This window comes from Typopeltis vanoorti, chromosome 14 (assembly GCF_054136105.1).
Source record: "Typopeltis vanoorti isolate ZY-2024b chromosome 14, IOZ_Tvanoo_1.0, whole genome shotgun sequence".
NCBI classification, from domain to species: domain Eukaryota; kingdom Metazoa; phylum Arthropoda; class Arachnida; order Uropygi; family Thelyphonidae; genus Typopeltis; species Typopeltis vanoorti.
In genome coordinates this window covers 78,746,484-78,770,214 of record NC_143562.1, presented here as the reverse complement: position 1 = coordinate 78,770,214, position 23,731 = coordinate 78,746,484, and the positions used below count along the sequence as shown (strand labels likewise).

The following is a 23,731-nucleotide window of genomic DNA, read 5'->3' as shown; positions in this document are numbered from 1 at the left end:
TTGTTATCAAGTGCATTTTAACATGTTGACTGTAAATGTACTAAAAATGAATAATATATGTGGGTAATGCAAGTTATTTTATTAAGAAAAGCAAAACACGACTAGATAGACTGGACTGCAACAGACCTCCACCACCTCAATCAATTTCTATACAAAACTAAATCTTCAGATAGTTACATTCAAACTATAATTTGACTACAATACACAAATGGGTTTGCTATTTGATCCCATTACCCACATATATTATTCAATGGGATCAAATAGCAAACCCATTTGTGTATTGCAGTCAAATTATGGTTTGAATGTAGCTATCTGAAGATTTTGTTTTGTATAGAAATTGATTGAGGTGGTGGTCTGTTGCAGTCCAGTCTTTCTAGTTCTGTGTTTTGCTTTTCTTTATAAAATAACTTGCATAATTTAGATATGTCCGGCAGGGAAAGGAGAGTGAGTCTTTATCAAAACCAAACTTCTCTCTACACCACTAACAAGTGGTGCATTAATAAATAAAGATGTGATGTCTCAATTTCTGTAGAGTTTTTTTTTAATATAGTTTTAAAATGAAGGGAATATTTTATCACCTGTAATGTGGTAGAAACAACTATTTTTTACTAATTGCTTGGCAAGTTTTTAAGTATAATTATCTGTTCTATCAACTACTGAACAAAAGATGAGGTAGAAGATATTATATTTGTGAATTTTGGGGACAAATTTGGGGTAGTTTAATGTCATGATTTCAGTTGATGCTTTCTCTGAACCAAGGTGTAACTAATGAGGATTTACTATTCTCAGTAAATCTTCATTAGCAGACTAATTGGAGGAATGGTGTCTGTAAAAAAAAAAAAATAAATAAATAAATAAATAAATAAATAAAAATAAAAGTCTGTTTATTAGACATTACATAATTATAGCATAAATTAATCACATCATTCTTAACTTTTTAACTAATTTCCAATTTTGTGAACATCTGACCATTGCTTGTACACACACCCTATTGTTTACAAATGCATATGACAGATTCTAATTTATCAGTCAGTCTAATTTCTGTTTTATAGTGAAATATGTTCTTTTCTTTTCTATATATTAAATTTTTTAAAAAAATTGATTAAATTTAAAAAAAAAATTATGCAGAACTATCTAAGCACAGCACTTACATACGAGAGTGGTCTGAAAATTTTTCGGCCTCGACCATAGATGGCAACACTATCGGCTAGATTTGTTTTTTCTAAGTTGGTAAATCTGTTGTAAGCATCCATGTGAAATTGCAAGTCATTCTATCAAGTAGTTTGTTTTATAAAGCTGTCTGAAGCAAAATTGTTGTCTGTATCCCTTGAAATGGAGAAAATTGAATATCGTGCAGTTATAAAATTCTTTGTAAAAGAAGTTGTTTAATGCCAAAAGAAATTCATTTGAAGTTCATAAATGTTTATGGGCACTCTTCTCCTTCGTTTTTGACAATTAAGAAATGGGCTGCCGAGTTTAAACGTGGCCGTACCAGCTTTGAATATGATCCACGTCAAGGATGTCCAAAAAGTGTAACAACACTAGAAATCATTGATCAAGTGCACGATATGGTACTGGATGACTGGCGAGTCAAAGTGCATGAAATTGCCGAGACTATAGGCTTTTCAAAAGAACGTGTAGGATATATTTTGCATGAAGAATTGCAAATGAAAAAGCTTTGTGCAAGATGGGTGCTGTGCTTGCTCACAGCAGATCAAAAATGCACTCACATGAAAATCTCTGAACAGTGCTTGGAGTTTTAACAAAAATAAAACTGATTTTGTGCATCGATTTATTACTATGGATGAGACTTGGATTTGCCATTACGCAGCATCAAAACAGTGGACAGAAGCTGGTTCAGCACCAAAGAAAACAAAGTTGGTTCCATCAGCAGGAAAGGTCATTGCATCAGTGTTTTGGGATGCCAAAGGGATTTTGTATATTAATTTTCTTGAAAAGGATAAAACAATAACCGAGGAATATTATTTCGATCTTTTAAACAGACTGGGCAAAAAAATTCATGAGAAAAGACCCAGTTTGCAGAAGGGAAAAAATCATCTTTCATCAGGACAATGCACCTGCCCACAAAGGTGTTTTGGCAATGGGAAAATTAAGGGATCTGTACTATGAATTGTTGAAACATCCATCCTATTTCCCGGATTAGGCTCCCTCTGACTTCTGTCTCTTCCACTAAAACTCTTCCTCGCTGGTCAGCATTTTACTTCAAATCAAGAGGTGATTGCAGCTGTAGAGGGGTATTTTGCAGATCTTACTGGAACCACTACAGGAATGGGATAATGGTACTGGAGCATTGCTGGAATAATGTATTAGTCTTAAGGGAAATTATGTTGAAAAATAAAATAATTTTGAAATTATAAATTCATTTTTTCATTGTTAGGCCGAGAACTTTTCAGACCATCCTTGTACCTCTTTGCTTTCACCCTTAATTCTTCTCTAATTTCATTTTTGACACTTGAGCTTCTGATTTCACACTCAGAATGAAATACCCTGATGAACTTCTCACTGAATATCCCACCTATAATCCTCTGCAGATGTTACCAATCTCCCACTTTCATCCATTTACATCATCTTACTGTAATCATTCTTCTTTCTACTTGCTGCATATTGAAAAAACCCACAAAGGTTTTTCTTGGCCTGATTTGCTAATTTCTACTTGTACTGCACTTTTGTTTTCCTTACTGAATCCCTCTCCTGACCTGCTTTTCGTATACTCTTCATGCAACTGATTATTATCATTATTCATTTTGTGCTTGCAGATGTCATGCTTAATCTCCTTCATTCATTCATTTTACACCTACCTTATTCAGTTTCTTGACCTTCAGAATATATTCACACATTGATGCTGTTATGTATGTCTGTTCCAAACAGCATTTACCTCCTTACTGCTCAGCTCCTCATTCCATGCTATAGCTCCAAGCTGTAAAAAAAAAAATCTTATTTATTTTGCTCTTGTATTTAATTAGTATGGTGAATAACACTGGTAACATTTTCTTTCTTCATTTAAGAGGTCTATATGTCTGATCCTAGCAAGGAACCATAATTATCTTATTTCTATTATACCAGAATAGCTGAAATGGCATGCTGAAGAATAATAATGACAACTGGTAGATCTATAGAATTAATTTTTTCCATTTTTTAAGACTGGAGAATCCAATCTTCAATGGAAATACATCTGCTTGGGGAGAAGATCCTGAATACTATAATGATCTCCCAGGAAAAATTCCTCCAGAAGCACCTCCTCCACTTCCCCCTCTTCCTGATTATCATCAGAATGGTGATGGAAAATTAGCTGATTTGGTAATAAATTAATTTTTAGCTTTTTTTTAAAAAAAAAATAATTTAAAACATGAATTACTTAGATATATTACTAAATTTATATAGAAACTTGTTAAACAATACCCTGAGTTGACTTAATTGTCTGTTAACATAATTGGAAATAACAAGATAACACGAACAGCAGAATCCTAAGAAAATGGCAACATTAGGGAGCCATTGTAAAATTCAATGGAATAGAAATTTTTAAATTTCAAGCATCGATTTTTACAGAGGTTGTAAAAATGTGTAAATATAGTAAAACTACACATTGCCATACTAATTGTAAACCCATAGGGGTATCTGGCACAAAGAATAATGCAGATTTGTTCCTAAAATTATTAATTAGTATAAATATTCAAGTTGTGCACCTTATGTATGCTTATCAAATTAATATTGTAAAAAAAATAGTCTAGTATTGAAATAAGTTTAACTTCAGTAAAAGGGATTAAAAAGGATTATGTCTGGAACCTAAAAGCTAACTATAGCGCTGAAGGTCATTCAAGTAAGGAAGATTCCTGCCTTAGTTGAAGGTCAAGACCGCTGGCGTCAGCGTGGTCGCAGGATATTTGGGGGTCTCTTAACCCTGAAACATGGAACTCCCGAAAACAGTATATAGGAGGCCTGAAGGGCAAGGGCTCTCTCTCTGTTGTTGTCATCTAGCTGCAGTCTGCAGGTCAGTTTGGAGTAGTCAGTACTCAACCCATGGAGAAATGGGCGGTCCTAGAGAGGATATCCTAAGGTGAAAGGTTTCGCGATGTATAGGAAACAAAGGAACTTGCTTTGTGTACCGAATGCAGGATGCCGTGAGTCAGCCTAATTCTTTCGGCGAAGATGTGCTGCTGCTCCTGCACTTGAAAATGGAGGAGGAAAAAGAAAGCCCATTGGTGAGAAGGATCATTGTTCATCAATTATGGTCTGATTTGCTGAATCACTGTTACAGGAACGTTGGCCTATCCCAGAAACAGATTCACTATTGAAGCCCTATTAGTCTGTGAAGTGGGAAAGCAAAAATGAAACATCAGATGCCCTATCTTATCTATCAGGGCACCCAGAGATCAACTTTTATTATTATATTGGCAACTCCATTAAGAGAAGCTCTAAATATTATGCCAAGCACTATCTAACATTCGTGCAATATCTATCACACTTCGATTTGCACTCATTCGCCACTCTACAAAATCTAGCCCTCACACCTCTGCTAATTACACTCTTACTCAATTTCCAAGGATGTACCCTTTATCTCTCTGAAAAATTTTCTCTGTATTAATCTTGTAAAAAAAAAAAAAAAAAACTTCAGTAATTTGATGTCTTAATATATTTAAATTATCCATCAAAATTTTAACATTTTGATGAACAGAGCCCTGTGGCATGCCACTAATCACAAGCCTTCTTCTGGACTCTACTCCTTAATAAACTACTCTCCTTTCTCTCCATCAATCACCCTCTTATCCACTTCAACTTTATGCTCATCCCCATATGCTGCAATTTATTGATTAGAATTTCATGTGGCATCCTGTCAAAAGCCTTTGCAAAGTCCAGCAGTCATTAACTTTATCCAACTCAGCTGTCACTTTATTATAAAAGGTGAGCAAGTTACTGAGGAACAAAACCTTCATAAATCCATGTTGCACCCCCCCCACATAGTATTGTAAACGGGGGGGGGGGGGTTATCTTATCTCCTTTTATATATCATATTATTTTCCTTATATCTCTGTTTATCTCTTTAATGTCTCTTTAAGCTATACTGCCTTCTGCATTTGCCTTCTTATTCCTTGAACACCAGAAAATTTATTTGATATCTGCACCACTGATGTCCGTTTTCTAGTAATAAGTGTTAAGTGCATCCAGTAATTTTCTCATTACATTCAAATTATCCCTGATTAATTAATATCTGCAGTCATGGTCTGCTATCTATCCTTTACTATCCTTTCTCCTGGGTTCCCGCTAATAGGCTCTAATATTTTTTTTTTTCGGAACAGTGCATCAAAAAATTAAATATCAGGCAACACTCTATTAACATTTAAACAACACATTTATTTACCATAAAACAATTTACACTATTATTCCATTAAAGAAAAATTTGCTTAGTTTAACTTTACATAAAATAATTACGTTAAAATGCCCTTTCAATTCATGAAAATCATGTCACATAAATAACCACTCCTTTCCAATATCAAGTTTCTATTCTAAGCAATTATACTATTAACAAACTGTTGTTCCTTAATTGTTATACACACAAGAATATCATTACACATAAAAGTTCGATCCCTCTGATAGTAAGATAATACTCTAGGCAAGATGCACCATTAACAAACAGTTACTCTCTGACTGTTACGCACACAATCTTCTATTACTTGTTTAGCATTTAAAATCCAACCATTAACTTTGCTCAAATTCAGCAGTTTAATCTTAACAGTTCCCTATTAAAGTTCTCCTATAATTCACAAAATTGAAGAAAAAAAATCGAAATCACTTTAGGGCTGTTACCCACTGCGTATTCTCAATCCCTGGCTTAGGATCGGATTCCTGATCTTTTCCTCCCGTACCAGGTTTTCTCTCTTCTTACGGCGGCGATAGATTTACTGACAGCTTCTGGGATGCTGTCCTCGTGGCATGTCAGGCGAAGATTATCGACTTAAGGAGTACTTGCATGTGCGTTGAACTAATGGAGCAATTCCTTCCCACTCGAAAATTTCCTCTCTCCGTACAACAGCTCCCAACGAAGGTTTGACATCAGATTAATGCTTTGCCTGGCGGATTGGTTCCTTTCATCTTTATTTCAGGCCACTGATATGACTTCTCCTGAAGTCGCATCCTTGATGGCTTACATCTGACAGATAACCGACTGATGACCTATGGATAGCTGATACTCAGTCTTCCGGCCAACACCTTTTATTCACCTACTTTCGGATCCCTGTCCGAAGACATGGGACCCCGAATATTTTCTTTCTGAAATCTTTGTATTAATAATTAACTGCGGAAGATTGATTGCGAGTCCACTGGACATAATGTTAGTAGGCTAAATGAGAATGTCGTGGGTAGCAAAGTTGATATTGTAATGATAGCATAGCAGAAGTAAGGATAGTGACTGCCAGAATTATAGAATATGAGAGTCTCCTCACTATATTGGGAAGTTCAATATTGTTAGATAGAATTTGATATTAATGTTAAGGTTATGAAAATAGTTGGATGAAAAGTGTATACTGGTGTAAAGATTTACTTTAAGTTAAAATAAATTTTAATTTATTGATTGTTTTGATTGTTTAATAGAGACTTGTTGCCTGATCTTTGTACAATGCACTGCCTCACAAAAGTTCGAACCTGTTTGTTTAGAATTTGGAGAATTGCCACGACTGTCAATTAATTCCATGATAAAATTTTAGCTATATCCTACAGGTGCTATAACATACCTTCGATGCTCTATGTCTAGAATTCAGGTGGTGCAATCATCAATCAAATAAATTTTCCTGTTTTCTGTTAGCGTTGGAGATAGTTATCTGTACCCGTGAATAGGCAATAGGCTTATTCACCAGCAGCGTCACCATTTGTAGGAATCGTAAGGTTAAAGTGATACTAAGAAAAGATTGAGGAATTAAGCCATACAGCCATACACTACAAGATAAGAATAAGAAACGTTGTAACAAAGGTGCAGTTGACACCATTTTACAATGCCGCAGTGAACAAAGACACAGTTGACACACGTCTTTACACCATGTGCTTATAAGAATCAATGAACTTTATGTTTAAAACTTGGAGAAGACTGTTGACAGCCATTCTTTTTCACCATCTAGAGAGTGTAGGAAAACTTGAATGAATTCCTGAGAGTTGTTTTTTTTTAGTTCCATTTCTTAGTTTCCATTTTAGTTCCATGAGGAGTACTTGCATGTGCGTTGAAATAATGGTGGGAATAGTATGCATAAGCAAATAGAAGAAATGAGTGGAAGGAGGGTAATTATTATGGGTGATTTCAATTATGGTAACATTGACTGGAAAGAGGAGAGGGCACATGGGAAGAAGGAATTGGATTTTATGCAATTATTAAGGGACAACTATCTACGGCAACATGTATTGGCCAGGGGGCAGAGAGTGCTAGACCTAGTAATTGCAACTGAGAATGTAGCTGTAACGAACATGACCATGTTGCCACCAATTGGTGAGAGTGACCATAAGGTCATGACTTGGGAGGTGGCTAAAGGAGTCGATTTTACAATTAAGACAGGGTACCTGTGGAATTACCGGGCTGGTAAGTATGACAAGCTTAGGTGTGTGCTTGGCTCAATGCCATGGCATGTAAAACTGCAAGGGCTAGATGTTGATAGTGCATGGGAGGTGGTTAAGAACTGTTTGCAGGAGGCAATGGTTGACTGTATACCAAGAGTCCGAATAATAAATCAAGTAGGGGTTAAATGGATGAATAACACTATTAAGCTTGAGCTGCAAAAAAAGAAACAATTGTGGAGGGAATTTAAGGAGAAGGGTGACCATCAGGTGCAGGAACAGTATAAAGCTCAGGCCAGGATGGTAACAAGGGTGGTAAGAAAAGCAAAAGCAGATTACGAAAGGAAATTGGCCACGCAGGCTAAAGAGAATCCCAAACAGTTTTTTCAATATGTTGCAAGTAAAAGGAAAAATGCTCATGGTAGAATGATCTTAAAAAATGCTGAGGATAGGGAGGTAACCGAATCAGTCGATGTTGTGGAATTACTGAGCGAGCACTTTGCAAGAGTATATCATCCAGGTGGTGACTTTGCAGAAATGGAAGAACCAACAGCTTATACTGGAGTTGTGATGAATGAAGTAGAGGTAACTAGTCTATTACAGAACCTCAATGTCAATACATCTGTGGGATTGGATGGTATACCAGCTCGTGTTGTACGTGAAGCGGCCAAAGAATTGTCAGTGCCCTTGACCATTTTGTTTAATTTGAGCCTCAGGACTGGGTCAGTCCCAAGGGGGTGGAAAGAGGGGAAAATAGTTCCACTGCACAAAGGTGGTTCCAAGACTGCTGTTGTAAATTACTGACCGATTAGCATATCAGGAATCATTATCAAGGTCTTAGAGAAAATAGTCAAGAGGAAAATAGAAGATTGGATAGAAGAAAATGGGATACTGTATCGGGGACAGCATGGTTTTGTGAAGGGTAGGTCATGCCTCAGTAACTTGCTCACGTATTATAACACAGTGACGGCTGAACTGGATAAGGGTAATGGGTTTACAGTGATTCTACTGGACCTTGCTAAGGCCTTTGACAGGATACCACATGGAATTCTAATCAGTAAATTGCAGCATATGGGAATGGACGTAGGGTTGGTGAGATGGATAGGAGGGTGGTTGACGGAGAGATATCAGAGAGTGGTTTACTCAGGAGTAGAGTCCACAAGACGGCCTGTGACTAGTGGTGTGCCACAAGGATCTGTTCTTGGACCACTGCTGTTTAATTTGTTCATAAATGGTATAGGAAAGGATCTGAGAGGAAGAGTTCATTTGTTTGCGGATGATGCGAAGTTGGGTAGGGCAATAGTGAATGTAGATGACGTCAAAATTTTGCAGGATGATTTGGATAGATTGGAGGTTTGGGCTAGGGAGAATGGATGTCAATTTAATGTGGCAAAATGTAAGGTTATGCATTTTGGGGTGAAAAGATTGGAGGCAGTTTACTGCATTGGTGGAACCGTGCTCCAGGAAATTGATGAGGCACGAGATTTAGGAGTGTTGGTGGATAAGGAATTTAAATTTAGGGGACACATTGCAAAAGTGGCCAAATCAGCTCAACAAATCACTTGGTTGCTGAAGACTACGTTGACAAGCAGATACAAGCAGGTTATTGTTCCTCTGTATCGAGCCTTGATAAGACCTCATCTCGACTACTGTGCTCAGATTTGGTCACCTAGGTTTCTTCTTGATAGGGAGGAGGTGGAGAGGATCCAGAGGCGAGTGACCAAGATGATAGCAGGTCTGTGGAATGAACCGTATGAGAACAGGTTGAGGATTTGTGGGTTGCAAAAATTGGTTGATAGGCGGAGGAGGGGAGATATGATTGAGACATTCAAATTACTGAAGGGTTTCTATGAAATTAATTCAGAAGATATTTTTGAAAACAGGGCTGGTTGTGGGAGGACTAGGGGACATCCATGGAAACTGGGAAAAAGTGTGGTTAGTAAAGGTGTTAGAGCTGGGTTCTTTACTTTTAGAGTAGTGAATGAGTGGAATGCACTCCCTGAGTCTGTGGTGGATGCTGTGACAGTGAATGAGTTTAAGGCGAGGTATGATAGATACTGTATGAATGTCGAATAGTTGTGATGAATATGATTTGGGGCCTCCCTCGATGAGTCTAATGACTCCCTGGAGTTGCCCGTAATAATAGTAATTTCTATGATGCTCTTTTTGTAAAGTGTTCTGTGACCTGCAGAAATTCCATACGAGTTCTGTTTTACTATTTGAATAAAACTGATATATCCAGAATGGATTTCTCAATCTGTCTGAAGTAGGATTCATTGCATAAATTCAGTAACTTTCCCACTTTATTGGAAAATGGAATGGAAATGATGTGTGTTAGAACAAAACAGTGTGTTAGGAATTGGTTTAAATGTAGCATCTGGGTGATACTATTTAATTGATTATTTTATTTTATTTGTATCATTTAATATAAGGATTGACAGTGACAATAAAGATAAATTAGCAGGTAAAGCAATAGATTAAAGATATTTTTAAGCATTTTTTGATTAACCATGTAGTCTCCATTCTCTCAAGGGAAGCTGATTTGCTGTTGCTGAATTTTCATAAGTATTTATTTTCATTTCATATTTTAATTTTATGCCTTTACATAGTATACATTACATTATAATTTCTTTGATTCCTATTAAACTTAATACTGCAGTCATTCAAATTGGTACCCAGAATATTAATTTCAGTGGCAAGTGATTTCTGTCTGTATCTTATTGTATCTCTTATAATACTGTGGAATTTGGTTTTAAATCAAATACATCAGCTTGAGAAATTTTTGAATGCCATATGATGATCATCTAGGAATATTATGAAGCATCTCATGTTTTCTTTAGAAATGCAGAGTTGGCTTTTATGCAGGTTTTATATTTGAAAGAATATTCTCAACGAAGATGTTTTGGTTTAAGTTTAGAAACAAAATTTACAAATGAGACTCCTCCTCCCTCAGACCACAAATTGCTTTCTCTTATCTCAAAAATTGAAAAAAAAGCTTGGACTAACGATCCGTTCAATGCACATTTAAATCAGTCATTACGATTGCTTTCCTTTACTTCTCCAGAGGGGGGGGAGAAATGCCAATTTGGTAGTCAAGTGGTCCAAGTGCCATATTCATGCAATGCCATTCATCCAAGTGCCATATTCATGCTTCAGATTGTGTAATTTAAAGCAGTTTGTCAAAAAAAAATCAAGTTTATTGATGTAATAAATCAGAATTCATACTATGAAATCTCTGTAGACTGCAAAATTGTCACAGAAGAAAAGCTCTGCATACCAAGCATATTGGGACAAATCTTTTAAAGCAGATTGTGATGCCTTTCCAAACCTGAACAGCAACAACAAAAAAAAATTGAAACTCATTGCAAATTTTGCAAATCTTTTTGCTATATTTTTAAATGGCAGCAGCAGCCATCGGTGCCGTAACGAGGGCGTGGCGAAAGAGGCGCTCGCCATGGGCGCAACCTAGCTTAGGGGACACAAAACGTAAAAAATGTTAAAAATAAATAAATAGATATAAAAGTCTGCTATTTTATATTGTATTTTTAAATTTTGGCAATACACTGCTTTAGACACACAAATTCTGCAACACACTGCAACTCATTTTGATGGGGTTAATAATAAGTATTTAACATATTGAATTTAGTAAAAATTTAACTTGTTACATTTAAATTTTTCAAAATTTTCGTCATTTTTGTGTTGGGGGAGGCACAAATTAGACACTTGTCACAGGCGATTCATACCTTCATTACTGTACTGGCAGCCATAGCCAATACATAGTTAAATACCTACTTAAATTTTATGATGTGGTCTGTGTTAAATCCCTCCATTTTTCTTTTTCTTTCAGTTTTATGCTTTTTATTATACTTGGGCTGTTTTCTGTGAATGTTAGTCTTTGTTTCTGATTATGTAGGCATGTTGGCAAAATGTAGGAAGCATTTGCTCACAACTGAATTTTTTTTTAGGAATTCCTACAAGTCAGCTTTTTTATCCTCAAATCTGTGTGCATCAGTTGTAGCTTATAGCTGACCGAAAGAATCATCATCATCAAATTCCTGCCATGTACCTCAAGGGATGTACAGGATATGATAGTACTACATGAAAAATTTACATCATTACTAACTTCCTATCTACAATTTTCCTCCAAATCAGTCTGTTACTTGTCAGGACTTCAACATTATCAGATCTTATATTTCTATCATCTAAGGCACTTTGTACAATATCAATCCACCTATATCTTGGTCTTCCTCTGGGTCGTTTCCTGCCAACCTGGCAGAGAACACTTGTTTTGCTAATCTTTCCTGGCCCATTCTATTTAAGTGACCATACCACCTGAGATTAGCTCTGCTAACACATTCCTGGATGCTGACAATGTCAAGTTCTTTCCTAATATCCTCTGTTTTAATATGATATTGCTATTGATTCCATCTGTTTATGCCTCTAATCTTTCTCAGGACTCTCATATCTGCGGTCTCTAGTCTTTGGTCAAGTGTTTTACTTCTGACCCAGCTCTTAGATCCATAAGTTAAAACTGATTTGAACACTGTTTTGTATACAGCTAATTTAATGTTCTGACTAATTTCTCTTTTATTCCATATGAATTTATTCATTTGACTTCTTACCATACCAGCTTTGTTGATTCTGTTGTCCACTTCCATATTTAATTTACCATCTTCACTAAAAATCGTGCCTAAGTAGCTGAAATGTTTACTTGTTCCACACATTCTCCGTTCACAACGCAGCTGACATTTTCAACGATTCTGACTATTTTCATTGTCTTTGTCTTTTTATTGCTGACCTTCATACCATATCTATTACAACAGTTATTCAATTTAGTCAGAGAATCTTGTAGCCTTTCTTTTAGGCTTACACGGTGATCCGAATGCATTTTTGAAAATTATGGAGACAACTACTGTGTTTGAATAAAAACCTTAGTTTAATATAACTAAACTCTAGATTCGACGTTTTGACCTTTACATCAAGGTCATCTTCTGGAGCATAGAACTATACACAGGAAACAAGCTATACTACAATCAAACTGGTTTGTTAAAGACACTGACCAGCCGCTACAACAATTGTTGGCCTGACCTCTGGTGAGAAAAAAATAAATAAATAAAAATAAAAAATAAATAACTGGCCAATACATACATGGTAATTCATACCACCACCCATCACAAAAAATATGGAGTCATTAACACCCTTAAAAACAGAGCCACAACTATTTGCTCTAACCAGCAAGCCCTGAAACAAGAACTAAAAATCATTAGTGACACATTCATAAATAATGGCTATAACAAAAATACTGTTAATAAAATACTCTATAAAACTACAACAAAAACGAATCTAGATTACAGTAAAACCATAGCCATCCCATGCATTAAAGGGTTATCAGAAAAAATCAACAGAATCCTACAACATTATAACCTCAATGCCACCTTTAAACCACCCACTAAACTTAAAACCATATTCAACTCCTTTAAGGATCCTCTCCTCTCATTAGCACATCCTGGAGTCTATTGCATCCGCTGCACCTGTAACTTACTGTACATTGGTGAAACAGGACGGACAATCCCTATACACAAGAAAAGAACACATTAGATACATTAAATATAACCATTATGGTGAAGCAGGTCTCTCAGACCACGCACTCAACACCTTACACCAAATCAACTGGAAAAGCACCTGCTCCTTACACCGCACAAAAACCTGGTACGAAAGAAAATTCAAGGAATCCTGCGAAATCCTGATAAATCGCCCAAATATCAACAACAAAGATGGCATAAAAATTCCAAGGATCTGGATGGCACACATTCAGCCTACCTAATATGAAAGATCCAGCATAAGTCAGGACTCCAGCCAATCCTTAGCTAATATTAGAAACCATTCCATACCAACTGGCTGGAATGATGTTAATATATGCATATAGCAGACAACACTAATAATGGGACTCTAGCGTTGATGTATAATTTTTTTTTAATTTTTTTTTTATTTATTTGTTTTTTATTTATTTATTTATTTATTTTTATTTATTTTTTTTGTCTCACCAGAGGTCAGGCCAACAATTATTGTAGCGGTTGGTCAGTGTCTTTAACAAACCAGTTTGATTGTAGTATAGCTTGTTTTCTGTGTATAGTTGTATGCTCCAGAAGATGACCTTGACATAAAGGTCGAAATGTCGAATCTAGATTGTAGTTATATTAAACTAAAGTTTTTATTCAAACATGGTAGTTGTCTCCATAATTTTCAAAAATGCATTAGAATCTTGTAGACTTGTAGTGGATTTATTTAGAAGTATAACATCGTCCGCATAAAGTGAAGAGCTGACATTAACATCTCCAATTTTGATATCATGTTTAATACCACTCTCCTTCATAATGTGATCCATATAGATAGTGAATAACAGAGGGGATAATGTACATCCTTGTCTGACACCAGATTTAACATTATACCATCTTCCTGTACTTCCTTCAATTTTAACTGCTGACTTACAACTCAAATAAAGACTAAGTATTGCTTGATGTAATGCACCATTGACACCATATAACTGTAGCGTATTGAATAGCTTCTCTCTTGGAACCTTTTCATATGCCTTTCCCAGATCAATAAAACTTAAATATAGATCTTTGTTATATTCCCATGCTTTCTCAACTATTTGTTGTAAAGTGAAGATATGATCCTAACAGCCTCTATTTATCCTGAATGCTGTTTGTTCTTCACCAAGCTTTTCTTCCACAATTCTTCTCAACTGTTTCTCAAGTATACTTGCATAGATCTTGCCAGGAACACTCAGTAGGGAAATACATATGTAATTCTCACATTCAGTTTTATTTCCCTTTTTATATATGGGTTCTATGAGAGCTCTACTCCAATCATTGGGAATTCGTCCCTCAGTCTGGGCTTTCTGAACTATGCACTGCAGCCACTGTAATACTTTTATACCACCATACTTCAGCATTTCTGATCGAATATCATCTACTCCTGCTGCCTTTGATGGCTTTTTCTACTTCAAGTATGGATATATATTCCCGACTATATGCCTGTTGAGTGTTTTTTACCACTGTGCTATCACTGCTTGTTTCATTTAGCAATTTTTTGAAGTAATTACTCCATACTTCAAGGATATCTTTTTCTCCCGTTTTCATGTCACCTTTGTCATCTCTAACTCCTTTTACAGCACTCTTTCCTCCATTTCTAAGCTTCTTCAACAACCTCCAGAATATCTTGCCACCTTCTTGATATTTGTTTTCTATGTTCTTGCCAAAGTTCTCCCATGACTTGTTTAGCTAGTTTTGCACACTGTTTAGCTTTCTTACATTTGTCTCTGTATTTTCTATTAGAGCACAAGCTAACTTATTTGCCAGGAATTTTTGATATCCTTTCTTCTTTTCCTTCACTGCCTCTTTAACTTCCTGTGTCCACCATGGAGTTCTGATTTTTCTATCCTTGTGGACAACCACACCACATGCCTCTCTGGCTGAATCAATGAGTGTTTTCTTCAAAGCTTGCCACTGAATCTCTAAGGTTTGGTTGCTGTTCTCAAACTCTTTCATTTTTTCTTCAATAATATTTGTGTATTTTAGTCTACAGTTCACATCTGAGAGCTGCTCAACTTTTATTTGCTTCAAAACTTTCTTACATGTTCTTCTTTTCAATGTGAAATTCAATTTTATCTTGCTCAAGACTAAATGGTGATCACTGCCAATTTCAAATCCTCTGTACACTCTAGTTACCTGCACCAGAGAGAAAATATCACTATCAACAATAACACAGTCAGTGACTTTTCTTATTCCTTGCATCTTCTCTTCAAGTGAATTTGTGCACATTTTTATGTTGGAATATGGTGTTAGTAATAACCAGTTTATGTCCTGAGCAGAAATCCAACAGGTATTTACCATTATTAATAGCTTTGCTCTTTTCTCCAAATTTTCTCAAAATATTTTTGTATGTCTGACAATCATTTCCTACTCTGGTATTTAGATCCCCTGCAAGGACCAACTTTTCCTTTTTTCATTATGTCAGTTGCTTTTTCTAAAGCATCAAAATATTCCTCCACTTCTACCTTAGTAGAACCTTCTGTTGGACCATAGGCACAAATGAGTCTCATTGTCCAGTTCCCCATTCTCATATTTGCCCACATCACTCTACTTGAGACTGCCTGTCATTCAAGAAAATTAGCCTTGTATTTAGTGTTGAATGCTATGACTACTCCTTGTCTGTGCAGTTAGCCTAGTGGCTTTACGCTTTGCAACCATATGCTTGGGGAAGGAGTGTCCTAGGTTTGATTCCCATCAAAGACGTTAGGAACTTAAGGATCTTCCTCAGCCATAGTCAAGTTAGCCAGTCTTGGGCAGTAGGGTTTTTTCCGCCATATCTGGCGTTTTTCATCCCGCAAGCAAGCAAACCGGCCCCAGTGAACATACGCTGCTACAATCAAAAATATACTCTCCCCCCCAGCGGCAGGCTGGGCAGCAGATCGGTTGGGAGTAGTACTAACAAGAAGTCACATCTAAGTAACACGCGGACCCTACATAGGAAGTGGGAATAACGTGTAGTGAAAGAAGACTATGGCTACTCCTTCTTTTCCTTGATTGTCATTGCCTGAATATAACATTTTGTATTTATTGCTCAGAAAGATCTCATCAGTTTTTGTCTTTTTTGTTTCAGTCACCCCTATTATGTCAATCTGGTACCTATCAAATTCCTCAGCTAGCTCCATTTCTTTGCCATTCAGGCTTCTTATGTTGATAGTACTGATCTTTAACTCTGGTGATGTTGAGTTGGGGTGTGGTTTCAAATTAGTTCCAGTTTTTTGCTGTTCTCCCTGGCTAAAACAACAGGGGCCTTGTTTAACTGGGCAACACTCCACCCAGCATGAAATTTTGTCATGTTGTACCATCATGACATACCACCTGACTGAAAGAAGCGTTTGGTTAATAATTTAGTTAACAAAAAGTCTAATGTCAATTTTAAGTGTTTTTTATAAATATAATTAGAAATTGTTTTTTTATTGATAAAATAATTTAGTCTGTTGGTTTTAATAACTGCAAATTTAAAACAACTTTGACACAAGTTTAAATACATTGAGTGAAGATAAGCTAATGATATGAATAGTGAATAGTAGAATATGAATTCCATCAAAATTCAAATTTTTCTTTACAAACACACACTGAAGTCTAATGGATTACCTATGTGTAATTAATATTAAGTTGGTCCAGCAGAGAGGTTTTGAGATAAATAGGACAGCTACATATGCTTTCTGTAACAGATTGGCAAGTCAATCTCTTTGTATTCTGCCTATGGAAGTTACTTCCTGGAAGATTTTTTTTATGCGAAGATTTGCATTATATTATATACCTCCATAGCAACCTGAAATCTATTTGTTCATTGTTAACCCTTGCAGTTCCGAGAGGGGTTGGATAGGCATAGCTGTTTTTACTAGAATAGAAATAATAGCATGTATTTGGCCCAAGTAAAGATCCTCTGTTGCTACAAAAGATTCATTGCACACAAGGAGTCGCATGTTACTAGGCACAAGACAAGGAGACAGTGTATTCCATCTGTTACATTAGATGAAAATAAAATAAAAAATTATGTGCTTAATTCATTACCTGAACTCACTTGTTCTTATATCATTTCAGGTTGAACTCCAATTCATGTTCATTTTTTTTTTTTTTATCTTCATATAAGAGAAAGAAGGAGAAGCAAGAGAACAAAAAGAAGAGGAAGAGTTAAGAAGAAAATACTGCATGGTGATTCATCTATCAAGTGTGGAGGATATCCTAAAAATATGTTTCTGTGATCTTCATACACTGAACTGTTAGTGACATTGCCTGCTCTAAAAATTTTTGTTTGGAAAAGTAATGGAAGTGCAATGAACAATTTGGGGAGTGCTAGTGGATCTGGGTTTGAGAGTGTGAGAATGAAAAAAATTAAAAAATGCTAATTATTGTTTGTTTCAAATCTGAATGGGGAATTTATTAAAAGATGTAAGAATACCTGAGTACAAGAGAAAACCAAAGGAGATGTTGTAATATACTAATACCAAGCATTAGGAACAAGAGTTAGGAGTATTTGGTATTGGTTACTTGAGTTGGCCAAAAATCATAAGCACCAATTATATATTTGGTTTTTATCCTTTATGTGTGAGCAAACAAAGTTTGCACCTGAAGTACTTTCAGGACTGGGGAAACTCGTGGTAAAGGTGGTATAAGTTCTCATCACTTGCCTCAGTATCCCATAATGCAAAGCATTTCTACTTGCGGACATGCATAATGCTATGCATTAAGGGAAGGATCACTACCTAGACCGGTTTCGACCTTTATTGAGGTCTCATCAATGGAAGCCAGACCCAGAGGTGGTGATACTAAGGTGGAAGTAATGGAGAAGTCATATTTACCTATACGAGTTACCAAAGGGTGTTACACCCTATTATTAAAATTCTCTGGATTAGAGATGAGCACTATTGAGACTTAGTTGACAGACACAATATATAGGTAATGGGATTAGAATATAAAGGATAGTGTATTTTTAGGAAGTATAAAATAAGATGGGACAGAGAGAGAGAGAGAAATAGCTTTTGGTAACAGTTGCAGCCAACAAGAGTTTAGCAGGAAAGTAGAGTTGGAAGGAAGCACATTTGAGGCTATCAAATACAAGCTATATAGAAAGTCTGGGGGCAAGTACAAAAGGGAGATATAGATCACTTGCACCAGAAAGTTAGCATATGGTAAAAGAGAAATTTGCTCAGCAAGCTGATGGACAGTTCAAATTATGAGAGGAATTTAGCAGATTCTCGTAGAAAGGCTTAGACGTTGGTTATACATGCTTATGAAATTACTTGAGGAATTTACAACGTACAAATGATATAAATTAAAATTAAACTTTAATCTTTATTCCACTATTTTGGCAACGTCACATTGCCATTTTCACAGGAACTTAAAATAACAAGAAGCATCCACACAGTAAATGAGGACAAAGCTTCCTGCTTCGTCCTCATTTACTGTGTGTAGTGCCTGCGTGCATGTGTGTTTATTTTAAGTTCCTCTGAAAATGGCAACGTCACGTTGCCAAAATATTGGAATATAGATTAAAGTTTAATTTTAATTTATATCATTTGTACGTTGTAAATTCCTTGAGTAATTTAATAAGAATTTAGCAGAGTGGAGGAAATCCCAATAAGTTCTTTTGCTATATGGCAAGTAAAAGGAAGAATGATTACAGAAAAATAACTTCAAGTTCTAATGGTAAGCCAGTTATCATCAGAAGAAATAGTTGAATTACTGAGTGATCGCTATGTGAGTATTTTTCATTTAGATGGAGAGAATGAAATGACTGATGTGACAGGAACTAAAGCAAGAATATAAGTAGGGGACTAGAGGTATTTACCATATTAAGAAATCTCATTGTGAATACGGCCATTGGATTAGATGAGGGTATCAGCCTCTGTTAAGAGCAAGTGAAAGAGAAATGCAAATGCCTCTAACCAGTGTTTGTCTCAGCACTGCAGGTTCCTAAGTGGAATAAAGGACAAGATACTTCTGTCACATAAAGGAGGATCCATGACAGAGACTGAAAATTATAGATGTTAGCAACTCAGGATTGGTGGTGGTTAAGGTATTGAAAAAGTTGGTTAAAGAGAATTCAGAAAGGTGTTTTCCATATAAGTGGTATGAAGATATGGTAAGCAAGCAGATGAATAGCAAATTTTACATGACATGTAAATGTGTAGGATGTTTTGCCTAATAAGGGATGGAATAGATGAGAGATTAAGTGAATAAGTTGGTTGGCCAAGAAAGTGAACAGGATTGCCAGCCTGGTTAGCTGCATGTTTAGCATATCTGCTCATTAACCCAAAAGCTGAGGGTTCGAATCCTGTCTACACAGGATTTGAACCCTTGGTTGCCTGGTGAGAGACCACAGCCCCACTTATTGGAGGCCTAAACTGGCTTGAATAATTTCCCTGATTGGTTCATATTATGTAAAATATTTAAAATATACACAATAAAGAGAGTGGGGAGGGGATTAATATAAAAAAAATCATTAGCTCACCAACATACTAATGCATTATAAGTTTAAAACTTCTGAGTAGGAGTCACAAAATAAAAGGGGAGGGGTAGTGAATGAAATTAAGAAGCATAGCACGGATTATGTTATTATGCACATCCTGTTTCTCAATTGAATGTGTCACATCGAATCTTTTAACACATGAAGGTCTAACAATAATGCAATTAACGTGTTTTTCATAGTCATTGACTGCCTCTCTTGTATTCCATATTTCTATGTTGCACCTGAATATTAACATTGGATGAAGATATAACACAAATTTCATATCACTTCATGGTCACTCACATCAACTAGAGGGAGACTCAATACCTCACTTACAGTAACATCCTCTGATGAGATAATTAAATCCAAAATCCTCGATCCACATGATCCATCTGTTATATACTGCCTATGCTCCGTTTATATGAATATTGTCTGTTTTATATTGGAAAAGTAAAAAAAAAAGTCATTTTGATATCTATTCTTTGAAGCTTTATTGATTAATCATTAATATTCAATTTTTCTAATCTTCTGGAACTGTGGTGGGGAAAGGAATCAGATTCCTTTGCAATCTTTGGTTAGTGAACCTGTAAAATCTCATATCAGTGATCTTATCCAAAAGAAAATTTGAAATAGAAAATTTAAAACCAACTGTTTCTGTAAGCATCAGCACTAGCCTATGAACAGGGCATAACTTATTGTTTGACATTGGAATTTGAAGTTTGCATTTTAATATAATTAAGTCTCCAGTTCCTTTTCTACAAGAAACTTTTTTCCCCCTTTTTTTAAGCATTTTTTTTTTTTATTTTTACTTTGATATTCTTTCCCATTGTTTATCATTTTATCATGATTTTGCCAGGTTGATAATCACAAATTCATCCAGATATATAGCTTTGAGTTTGTTTAAATAGACAGTTTTAATATAAACATTTTGTGTGCATAACTATTTATTTTTCATGACTAGTCTAGTTATTTAATTATTTACACACACACACAGTTGACCCTTGAACAAGTGGGGGTTAGGAGCGCAGATCCCCTGCGTTGTTCAAAAATCTGCATATAACTTTTTACTCCCCAAAACCTTAACTACTAATAGCCTATTGTTGACTGGAAGCCTTATTGATAACATAAACAGTCGATTAACACATATCTTGTATGATATGTATGTATTAAATACTATATTCTCATAATAAAGTAACATAGAAAAAGGAAAATGTTATTCAAGAAAATCATAAGGAAGTGAAAATACATGTACTGTACTGTATTTCTCAACACCTTAAGTTTGTCATCTGTTTAGAAGATGAATCATCTCTCTGTCAGTACCTACATCAATATTGTCTTATATAATACAAAACACTGCAAATGCTATTAGTATTACTAATACTAGACATCAAAAATGAAAAGATAATGTGAAAAAGAAATTCATATTTATTTACAGGTATAATGGTTCATGAATTGATAACGAAGCAGCAGCAGTATGATTGCTTTATGGTAGCCTAGAGTATGGATCCGATTGCTTTGTGGTAGCCTAGCCTGTACTCTATTGAATGAATCACAAAATTTTTATTTTATGCTAATTAATTAATAACAGTTAATTTTTTGCAGTTATGATTTAATACTGCATCTTTACATTTGCCGACATTTCTCTCAACTGCGAATAGTGCCATGTATGGTCTGTAAGTGTAAGTTTTGATAGATTTTAACTTTTTACAATAGATTTGTGCATATTTTATGTAAATGATAAAATAGATTATAATAACATGACATACGTAACTTTTTCTTAATTTTTTTCAATATTTCTGAGCAATTTGTCTGAGAGTTTTTTTCAAATTGTCGGAATCGATCCGCACAGTTCAAACCCACGTTCTTCAAGAGTCAACTGTGTGTGTATGAATTACAAAGGATCTCATTTCTGTGATGTCTTATGATTTTTCAGTAGTGATAGTAGATTAATCAATATCAAACCTCTTTCTTTTAACTTTTTTTTGAATTCTTTTTTGTAGCTGTGTTATTATGAATTTTAAACATTGCTATTTATTATGAAATTTTCAGCAGCAACCTAATATCAATCCAACTGCAAGTAATCTTATAGATTTAAATAGTGAAATGTCATCTTGTGCTAGTCAGAAGAAATCAGAACCAGGTAATCTTATGCTATTTATGAATTATAAAATTGTTCTAAAGCAAAGCCCATTTAAAAATACTTATTTATTTTCTGTCATTTTCATATTTTCTAATTATTTTCTAGTTTCTAATTAAATAAAATTCAACTTATTGTCAGCATACAGTTTACTTTATTAAAAGAAGTTTTCCCCTCTCTTGTATTTTAAAGAATACGTAAACAGCAGTATATGTGTAACAGTGGAGGAAAGTAAAGTAGAAAAAAATAATAAAGACCATCTAACAAAAGATCCTTTTGATATGCGTAAGTATAAATTAATTATATTAATTCATAATAAATGTTAATGTATGTGGACTTGCTATCTATACAGTTACATTTGATTTGGTATTTTATTGAATTGAATGACAGTATATTGAATGATACTTCATAGGCCATTCAATACACCTGTTTAATGATATTAACTGACAACACCACACATAAGAACATAATCAGTATTGATATTTCACTGGATCCAAGCAAGCATCTTCTGAGCATGAAAACACCTAACACAAAACATAGTCAATTTCCTAGTGGAAGTAATTCATATTTGAAAAGAAAGAACTAAAGTCCTAAATATATAGGTGGCCTAAGATATGTCTTTCTAAATTTTGGGTATATTAATGCAATCCTGCTTAATGAAATTGGACCACTTCATTGTTAATGTTAAACACAGAGATAGCTTTTCAGATTTATAATGGTCAGTGCTTAGCAGTGGTCATTTTCCTGTTAGTAGATGTCCAGCTGACAAGTAACTGCATATTAGCATAATAAAATATTGTTGCCTTTCACTGAAGTTTTGGAAATACTCTCAAAATGGCAAAGAATGACAATGATAAATATACCAGCTTTAATAACAAGACAAATATTATTCTGGCCTCCAGTGCATTCTTTCATTATGGAGAGTTAGAAGAACTACACTGGTATCATAGTGTCTGGTAGCAAGTGCTCAACTATTTTTGTTATTGTATAGTGTTATGCAATGACAAAAGTAGTAAACTGTGCTTTTTGTGTTTAATATTTATACTTGTATATCTACATTCACATCATTTGGTTGGCAAACTTGAATCTAAATATTTTAATATTTTAAATAATTTTTAAAAATAATAAAAATTAAAATAATTTTAAGCATTAAGAATGGCATTAAGGTAAGCAAGAAAGAGGAATCCAGACAAATATAATTTTTTTTGGAGATAAAAACTGACAAGACACAGTTATTAACCATACAGAGATTTAAGTTGCTTCCCTGATGGTTCTTGTCTTACATCTTACATAAGTAAAGTTAAATCATCAAAAAATAATCTTTTTGAGTCAGTTGGTTCATAATTATTTGATTAAAATATGACTATTCTGACTAGGCTAGGCATTGCATAGTATTAATCCTGATCAATTTATCAATTGATTGATGGTGCTCACTCTAAACAAATTAATTAACTTCATGCATCATTTGAAAGAAAACTTTCAAATATCATGCAGTCTGCTCAACAGATTAAGTGCAACAAAAGTTTGAGTACCTTGTTGGTTTCAGAAAAAATAGATTGCACTATATATAAAAAAAAGATGGGTAGAGAAATATTTCATCAAATGACTGTTGTTTTCAATTTAGCTTATCATATTGCTAAAAACAAACCATTTAAAACATGTAAAAGCTGTTGGATTATACATACAGACTGGGCATTAGTGTTCTCAAGCAATAGGTCTTTGATAAGTAGCATGCAGAACTTATAAAATTTATTGCTGAAACAATAAGAAATGTGGCTGAAGTTGTCCTTTTTTTTTAGTAATTACTTAATGGTTCTACTAAAAAATATAACAGCTGGGCAAATGATAAATGTATATATGAAACAACACAAAGGAAATATTTATAAGCATAGTTCATTTTAAAAAAATACAATTGGAGGTGGATATTTTAATGAAGTTGATGAAGAATTACATAAGTGTGGGCTTCATTGAAGAAACATTGAGCATTTGGTAGAA

General features: G+C 34.9%; 1 protein-coding gene across 7 annotated transcripts in view; it reads left to right on the top strand.

The window, feature by feature from the left end:
• Positions 1-23,731, top strand: part of LOC150099696 (SHC-transforming protein 1-like) — a 238,812-nt gene that overhangs the window by 191,635 nt on the left and 23,446 nt on the right. For 6 of the 7 annotated variants that reach the window (XM_090404438.1, XM_090404442.1, XM_090404439.1 and 3 more), the window contains exons 8-10: positions 3,162-3,318; positions 21,649-21,739; positions 21,929-22,021. In XM_090404438.1, the coding sequence (XP_090260564.1) occupies positions 3,162-3,318; positions 21,649-21,739; positions 21,929-22,021 (341 nt within the window). The remainder of the gene's footprint in view (positions 1-3,161; positions 3,319-21,648; positions 21,740-21,928; positions 22,022-23,731) is intronic. The other variant, XM_090404443.1, reaches the window with a different exon arrangement.